We start from the raw sequence: 9,382 nt of genomic DNA on the forward strand, positions 1-9,382 counted from the left end.
TTAATTATACTATGGAAGTGCACCATGTATTTAATTCACTTCACCTACACTTTGCATGTACTACCTTATTATCTTTGGAACACAAAAAAAATAAAAAGGGACTCTTAAGTGAGATAATGGGGAAAAAAGTAATAAAAATGAGATTTTTAGTTTTTAAAAAAGGAAATCTAATATGGATAATACTATACAATCACAATGAAAGAGTCACCTTTGGTGGTGTTCAACAACAACAACAAAAAAAATCCACTGAAAAGCTATGAATTCTGTGGACATATTTCAGACTATACAAAACACAATCTGCTTCCTCAGTAGTAGACTCTGAAGAAAAAGGCTACCATTACACCTAGACACAGAAGATTTTTCCCTTTATAAGCCAAACGAACTTCAACCAACTAATTGAGAAAATAAAGCTGGAATTCAATGCCTGCATTTCATCCAATCCTTTTGTATGATCATACTTTGAAAACAGTTACAGGTATGTTAATATTTCTGCATTTAAATATCAGTTGCAAACTATTACCTTTGCATAGTCAAACATGCGTAAATCAGAGTACATATCGAGAGCTAGGTTTTCATATCCACTTTTTTTGTACAACTTTGCTGCCTCATGGAATTTTCCCTGGTAGGCATAAACATCTGCTAGGAACAGTTCATTGTTGTTCTCTCCATGCTTCTTCCGCTCCTGGGGAAAAAAAAAAAAAAAAGAAAAAAAAAAGAGAGATGCAGAAAATATTCTAGATGATCAGGACCTAGGTGAGAAATAGCCATCGAAGAATTAGATTTTCAGGCTTAGATTTTAACTGTTAATAAAAATCTGTAACAGGATATGATAATTATGCCTCTCCTACATTTCTGGTGAATTTATAATTAAAGGATTAAATCCCTTCTTAATTAAAATTAGGCAGAGCAAAATTAAATGTCACTATACAAACCAAAGTGATGAAAAATCACTTCTGCTGATTTCACACAGGAAAATGAACACACGCTATCATTATGCTATGCTATTTTAAAAAAGGCACCTGATGCATTCCTTATTTTCTCCTGTAGAAATTCACTAGCATATATTTTGGCTAAATTAACAATATGTGTGGGTGAGATGACAAATATGAAAATAATTGCTAGCAATAAGCAGATTCAAAAAGTATGTTAACCTGCCTCTGAATAAAAAACCAGTGTCACCACCACTGTCCTCACATGCAAGAGCTCATGACTTCAGGTAGGCAGCAGCTGCTTCCAGAGCACCTGCACATACTGTCCTGATAATTGGAACTGCTCACTCTTGATTGTGTGGGGAGGGACCACGGAGGCAAAGTGCGTGCAGTGATACAGAGAAACCCTTTAAGTGAATCAGACCCACAGAGGTACACTGACTTCAAGGGATCAATGCCATATATATGCGCACACACATATGCATATGTGTGCATGTTTTAAAGTGCATGTTTCTATTTCTCCTGTATCTTAGAAACACATTACTACCCTGCTTTGGATAAAATTATTACTACTATTAGCCCACCTCATAAGGAAATATATAGATGTGAATTGAATTTAAAGAAAACTGCACAAAAGAGGGAAAAGCATTCCATGAGCATACAAATTCAATTCTCTGCTGCCAAAGCAGACTCAGCCATGACTCCTTCCAGTGACACTTATTGACTAGGCTGATACTGGACTGGTGTTGAAAGTTCCCTTTAAAAATTTGGTTAAAAGAACCATCAGAGGAATGCTCTCATCTACCTGTCTATCCTTTAAAAGAAAAGAAGGAAAAAAAAAAAAAGGTGTGTGCCCTAACACAGAACCTTGTCCTATGTCAGACACCATGAAAAGTCAACTGCAACCAAGTGGCATTTTGACAGAACCAGGACAGCTCTGCAGAAATGGAAGACAAGGAATGTATTCTTTCAGAGAAGGTGTAAATCTAATTAGCATGAGAAAGAAGAATTCCCTTTATGCCATCTCAACTCAGACCTTTAAACTAAGCATTATCATGCTGTCTTTGTAGAAGGACAAGGGTGATACCATGTCTTTTAATGTGCTCATGACAGACAGTTATTGTCTAGTGAAATTATATCAAGAAGTGTGAAAAGAATAAGAACTAGTGATGAGAGCACAGTATGGAAGCAAGGAATCCCAAATTCTATTTCCAGTTGCCACAGACTTGTCATGAGACCTTCAGTTTGTCATTTTATTTCTTCGGGCCTGTTTCTGGCTCTGCAAAAGGAGATAATAGTAATTACCTACCTCCAGGGGGTAAGGAAAGGCTTAATTAACTCATGTTTATGAAGTATTCTGTACTAAGCTCTGTTAGCACAGTAGTATTCTACCAATTATTAACTGAATATTCAACATTTTTCCAGTTTTCCCAAAGACAGTTTCATAAGTTCCTGTTGTCCCACATCCTCATTTTTTTTTTACCCCATGAAGTTTCAGTCGTATGACTAGAATTTGAGTAATCTCTGCTAATCAGGATTTTTCACTCTTAACACATCTCCAACTGTCAGAAGCACTATCTGAACAAAAGTCCCTCCAAAACAGAAAGCACTGATTTTAGTATAGTACTATGTGTAAGAAAATACACGGTCTTTAACATTCTCTTACCTCTATGCTGCTGATCAATTCTAAATATCTAAGGTCTCGTACCCTGGTAAATGCCTATTGAAAAGAAAAAAAGAATAAAAAGAATTAACTTGAAAATCAAGAAAAATCAAACAGAATATTGGTTACACATAAACCAAGCTGCCTTCATGCTAACAAGACAGACAGAAATATGCTGAGGTTTGTGTTTGTGTAGCTCCTAACCTGATGGGCTCTGACTACAACTGGGGCCCCTGAGGCATTACAATAAATAAGACAAGAGTACAATCCAAACAGTTTATCACCGAAAATAAACAGCAAAGGCAGGGACTAGTGGGTGTACGTACGTCAGTCCCACAAGAAATACAAAATGCCATTTAAAATATTGCATACTTTTATTCTGGGTATTTTATAGCTTTTCCATTTTTATGTGAGGCATGATACAGACAAGGAAATTCAAGGAAACTATTACAAGGTAGAATATATAATTGATCATATTGCCAAAGCATTCTGCATATGCTTATAGTTTTTATATCACTCCTAAAATTCAGTATGGAGGTAGCTCAGGGAGAGGAAAGGAAGTAAGAAGACGACAAGATAAAAGTACTGCAAGACAATGTAGTATCTTTTGCAAATGGAGATAAATGTGCAACACAAAGTCTCAACTGGCAAAGTCACATGCGAGTTACAGCAGCTTAGCACTTATTCTTGACGTGCATCAAAAAATAGATATTTAACTCTTTAGACTGCACGTTCAAGACTTCTAACCAAACTAATGCTTAAGAGGGCATAAAATATTCTGCTTACACCAGATTGGACTAGGAACTAAGAGAGCCTTTAATGTCAAGAAGCTGCTTTTGTTCGAATTAATCCGCTCTAATTCTAAGAGGGCACTACTTTAAAATTCCAAGGAGGCACTGAAAACTTCTTTTTAAGAATATCTATTTGCATAAAGCAGTCTACGAAACTGGAATTATTCTGATGCTTCCACTTAAGAAAAAAATAAAAATAAAGCATTTAATTTCCTTTTAAAAAAAACCTGTTATTAAAAGATGCCTATCATTACAGGCCATTCCCTGCATATTTTTAGACTATTTTGTCTTTCATACAATATTCATGACATTGAACTCGGTTCGCCCTCTCTTATTCGAGAAAAGGGGGTGAAAGAAAATAGGGAAGTATTTTATGCCTGAGAAAACTGTGTTCTTCAGTATATGCCCATTTATAGACCACTCCTCAAAACAAGGCATTCCAGATAGAAAATGACTAAAATGATGACATCCCATCACCATTGCCTTCAAAGAACATTAATGTGTAGATAACAAAGAATACGAAACCTCTACATTTGAACCGAGGTTATATTAAATATTTAGGAGAAAAGTCAGTTTATAGCATTGGGGAAGGGAGGGAAAGAAGAGGCAGCTCAAGGCATTCTTTGCTGCCACCCGGTGGTCAGCAGCACCACTGAACAACTTCCCAGCTCAATTTCCCTCGAATTCATGAATGCATTTTCCAGCAGATGAAAGAAACCATTTTCTTTGCGTTTAACACTTTGATTTAGAACATGGCATTTATCTAGGAAGATAAATTAGATTTCAGTTTAAAACCTCATCTCAAGATCCTAAGTATATAACAAACCAACATTTTCTTTGGAATATAGAATAACATATATACACTAAAGACAAGCAACATAGTAACCCAGAACACCATTTTGTATTCCAGCCATAAAACATACATTATACACACACAGTATATATATAAAAAAGTATAAAACAAGCTTTCTGCTAAATAACTGCTTTACCTTTTTAGCAGTTTCAAACTCCAGCCCTTCTAAGGCTTCCATGGCCAGTTCTTTCCAGTCAGTATCAGTTACTCCTAAACATGCAATTTGATAGGCTTCTTTAAACATTTTTCGTTCCAGATATTGATACATGGGTGCGGACTGAGGATTTCCATTGAAAAATATTTATTAGAAAGCATAATACTGAGATATATTAGTAAAATTCTCTGCATACATTGTGAAAAAAAAAAATACAGATTCTAATCACAATCATTACAAGCTCCACAGAGAACAAATGTATGGTTTTCATATAACAGACAGAACAACATTCTGGGGTGATTATTATTGTGTCTTTAGACAAGCTCGGTAAATTATATTCCAAACTCATCCATCTTGAAATCTTCAGTTCCTAGCATATTAGGAAGTAGTTAAGAATGTGAATCCTTCCGAGTGTTGTACATGCTAAATATTATGTACGAGGTTGGCGGGTTTTGTTGTGGTTTTTTTTAGTACTATGGAAGCAGAGCAAAGGAGGGAGTAGGTTTTTCTCAAAGGCTAAAAGCATGAAAAGTGGCACAACACCCCAATGTGAAACATCCCTGGAAATATTCAGACACAACAAGAAAAGGTATCATGAGGAAGTAAACCTTCTGTGCCAACCCTGATGACAAAGTTGTTTCACCAAGACTGCGACTATTAAGCCCAAAAGACACTGACTGCAAGGACTGGCCCTAAAAGGGAATTCGAGAGAAACTGTCAACTGCAGGCTGACACAGACAGACTAAGGCTCACGATCTGCAGCTACAGCTCAAACGCTTTGAACAAACAGGGATCACTGCAGCTAGATTAACTTTAACTCCAGGCTTGCAACCAAAGACAGTATGCAGATTGATTTCTCTGTTATTTTTATCAATTTATCTGAAAATTGTGTCTTTTTCGGTACTCCCTCCCTCCAAAAGCGTAGCTTTGGAAAAGCTGTCTCTGTGATACTTCACAATAATTTTGTGGCATATTGGTGCCTACAGCATGCCAAAGCCAGACAGAGAGGGTGCTAGGCCTGGTCGATCTCATGGCCCGCAACCACAGTGGACAACCCATAGCCTAATTAAGGATCTGCATAATGCCTCAGAGGAACAGACAGGGCTCTGTAACACAGGTATCCATTAGGTAATAAAAGCACATGGCACTTTTGCCTTCTTTGTTGACTCTCAGATTCAAATCCTGCCCACACTTGGGTGCATAAGTCAGACTTTTTTTCTTTTTTTTTCCCTTTTCCTTTTTTTGTTTTGTTTCTTGGACTGTTTCAGACTCTCCCACTGCTTCCCATAATGCAGAAAATACCATTTTGTGGAAGGCAATCTCTAAATTTAGAATATAAAGACTACACATGTACTATACATTCAGACTAAAACATACAGCTTAAATATTGCCTAAACACATCCAGATGAAGCAACAGTAAGACAAGATTTGATGTACTCATAAGAAAAATGAAATTACAACTTGAGAAAAAGGTACGTAGAGAGACTACAGTAAAAGCACAGGAAGAAGTAACACCTGCACCATGTCTTCATCTTTGCTTTTAGATTATGTGCATTTTCAAGTAGAAAGGGAGAATTAGAAACAACAATCAACAGCAGCAAAAAGGAAGTTAACTTAATTAATGCCAAATAAAAATAAAATCAATCATGCAATATAACTTAAATAATGATGAAGAAAGTGTGAACTGCAATCATTTTGGTAATAGAATATGAGCAACTCTCAGAAAAGCTTCTTCACTTCTTAAACATTAATGTTTATGAAATGTAAAGCAACACTTAATGAGATTAAAGTATTACCTGCGGAACTTCAACAGCTGACATAGAAAAAACATGAAGACAGAAGATCTTGGAGCCATTGTAACCCACAACAAAGCCTTGAAGTTTTTGCTGATGGACAGGGAAGTTACTGGCTTTGATATTGAGGTAACCCCCTCCAGAAAAGCAAAGCATATCCTCACACTGTGTATTCCAAGCCACACTGTTAGCGTTGGGTTCCTAACAAGCAAAATAACTGATGATTACAACAGATGCAATCACATCTTCTTTCCTAAGAAATATGCATCCTTCAGCTAGAAGGTTTGACCCATTATAGCCTGGGTGTGTACACACACACACTTATTATTTATGTTTGTAATATTCTAAAGCCTAGTATATTCGTAAACAGATTTACAGGGACATATTTTACATTTTAATAAACAGCTGTAATTGTCTTTCCTTTGTTTGGTATTTACTAATGATTTATACTATCAAACTGTAGAGTATAATATAAAATTCTACAATAATGCACTGTTAGTTAGCTAGCACATTTAATTGATCATCTTTCTGCCCACTACAAAACAGAAGTTATAGACCCTATCTTCATAGTACTTCACACTTTCTATCCAGTATGCTCTGAAAACATTTCATCAACATTAATGAGTGAACCTTTAGAGTGACTCCTAAACTGCCAGTGAAGACAGAATTATCATTATTCATTTTATAGTCTGGGAATACATGATGAACAAAGACGTTCAGGCTTTAATTCTGTTCGTACTAACGATAAAGCCAAAATGCTCATTAACCATAATGCTTCAAAGGGAAACAGGACAGAGCTCTAAATTAAACTGAAAAGGTCACATGTTTAAGTGCTCTTTATTCAGCTGTTGCTCACATATATCTCCTGTCTTCTAATTCCTTGTCTACCATCTCTAAAAGGGTAGTTTTGATAGAGAAATAGATCACAGTTAACTCCTACAAAATGTGATTAATGGCTTAAATGATTGTTATAAGAATTTCTGCACAGCAACACTTTTGGTATGTTCTGTGCTCTAAATCACTTCCTGCCCTCCCCCTCCACTTTAAAAAAAACAAAGCCCAAAAAACAAAACCCAAAAAAATCCCGACAACTTTGAATTTTACCTGAAACAACAACTCTTTGGTATGAATATCATATACTAGGCAGGTATCATTTTCATCAACCACTGCCAGCTTATTTCGGGATGCACTCATATCCAGACAGCGCACAGCTGTGGATTGCTTCAACAGGACGATTGCGAAGACATTATCAACAAATATCTTCAGAATCTAGACATATTTGAAACCAAAGTCAGTTCATCCATTTTCCTTCCTAAAACTAGAAATAGCATAGCAGGTACAAACTCCAATGCTGTTTAAAGCATGCAATTGCCATTTTTTTTCAGAGATAAACTGTTCATTAAAATTAAGGAAACGCTTTCAGTTTCAGGTATCTTGAAAAGACTTGATTCCACAATTTACTCTCCGTTGCCAGCCTATACAAATAAATCACATGCTATACATCTTAGATTTTTTTAATGTTCCACTAGTTAAACAATTAAATTAATATAATACTACAGCAATATATAGCATAGATAGAGAAGACACAAAGGATCTCAACTTCCTCTCTGTTCCGTTCCCTGTATCAATACCTCTGCGCTCCAGTTTGAAATTTTCAGCTGCTCACTGGCTTGTGAAACAGGCAGCCATTCCACCTTTAGAACATCCACACCTTCACAAATGGTCATCAGAAGTGTGCACACACACACAAACCAACGCCCACTAAAGAAAAACCCTCTCTCAGTTCACCAAGCACTCTGTTTTTGTCAGTTGTTCCTAACAGCTTACGGACTTTATCTAACGTTAAACATGTTTGTATGAATTTTTCAGCCAGAGAATATGAAAGATAGAAGTAATTAGTTTTTAATCACAAGATGAGACTCTGTCAAATAAAATTCTAGGTTGTAAAAGACCATGCTGCTTCTAAGGTCTCCCTGTAAGAGCATAGAACACATTTCGTTTGCAGTGAAAAGGCACATACCAGACATGATGTGTTACCTGACCATTCTTTAGACCAACCAAGAGGCCTTCTCTTCCCGGAGGTCCTCCAATTACTTTAATATAACGAATAAGAGATTCCATCAGCCATTCTCGTTCTTTAATGCCACTAAATGAGAGGCACTGCAATCTTTTCTCCTAAAGACACAGTAACAAACAAAACAGTGCATGGAGGTAAAGATAAAACCCTGTGTCTTTGATGTGCTGCTACGTTTATACCTAGACTAGCACATGTGCCTACTTTTTTATATAAAAATCAGAAAGTCAAATAATCAATTTAACAGGGTGAATTTTTAAGGTTTTCTGACGCTATGAACAAACAAACAGAACCAGAAAACCCCACCTTTTTCTAGTAGTTCACCCCCACCCAAAAGTTCCCTGGGATAATGTGCTAATTTATCAAATTCACTACAGAGACTGTTTTACTGAAATAAAGCCACCTGTGGCATGGCAAAGCTATTGCTTAGAATTATGTCAGCACTGCACATTACAACAGCACTACACGTTGGTACCTTGGGGAAAAACTGTAATAGATGATACAGTACAACCTTTTCCTACCAGCTATTTGGACAGCTACCTTAAAGTCTGAATACACCCCAAGACTACTCTGGATTTTAAGGCACATACCTGGCACAAAATAATGTGATCTGAACATACAACCAGCAAGTTGCATTCAAATTTTTTCACTATCTTTTGCTTCACTCGATAATACATATCTGAAGAGTCATCTGAGTATAACTCGTAAATCAAGATTTTCTCTGGCATCTGGATTGCTAATCTGTTTTTGTAGATTGCAATTTTCTTTACCAGCTCTCTGCCTTTAATTCTAACTAGAGAGAAAAAAGAAAAAAAAAAAAACACCACCACACAAAAACAATACAGTATAGGCTGACACAAAAATAATGGATACAGAAATCAGAAAATTTACTAATACATTAAAATTGAATCTTTCTAAAGCACTTTCTAAATTGAAAGCAGATTCCGCTGCATCTATGTAATCTACTATCTCCATCACAATTTATCACCCTCTATTATTTGTCAATAGCACATTCTGGAGCAATACTTTGACTCCTTGCCATAAAAAGCCAGTGGATGTGAAGAAACAAAATCAGCCGAAACCCTTGAGGTTGCAAAAGTAAGGGGGGGGGGGGAGACAAAAATG

General features: G+C 36.3%; 1 protein-coding gene across 2 annotated transcripts in view; it reads right to left on the minus strand.

Annotated features, from left to right (window-relative positions):
• The window catches only part of IFT122 (intraflagellar transport 122), a 33,115-nt gene that overhangs the window by 14,565 nt on the left and 9,168 nt on the right, over positions 1-9,382 (minus strand). For both annotated transcript variants that reach the window (XM_009709090.1, XM_009709091.1), the window contains 7 exons: positions 8,848-9,050; positions 8,221-8,358; positions 7,288-7,452; positions 6,187-6,384; positions 4,373-4,513; positions 2,596-2,649; positions 521-682 (listed from right to left, as the gene is read on the minus strand). In XM_009709090.1, coding sequence (XP_009707392.1) covers positions 521-682; positions 2,596-2,649; positions 4,373-4,513; positions 6,187-6,384; positions 7,288-7,452; positions 8,221-8,358; positions 8,848-9,050 — 1,061 coding nt within the window. The remainder of the gene's footprint in view (positions 1-520; positions 683-2,595; positions 2,650-4,372; positions 4,514-6,186; positions 6,385-7,287; positions 7,453-8,220; positions 8,359-8,847; positions 9,051-9,382) is intronic.

This window comes from Cariama cristata, unplaced genomic scaffold, assembly GCF_000690535.1.
Source record: "Cariama cristata isolate BGI_N322 unplaced genomic scaffold, ASM69053v1 scaffold20441, whole genome shotgun sequence".
NCBI classification, from domain to species: Eukaryota; Metazoa; Chordata; class Aves; order Cariamiformes; family Cariamidae; genus Cariama; species Cariama cristata.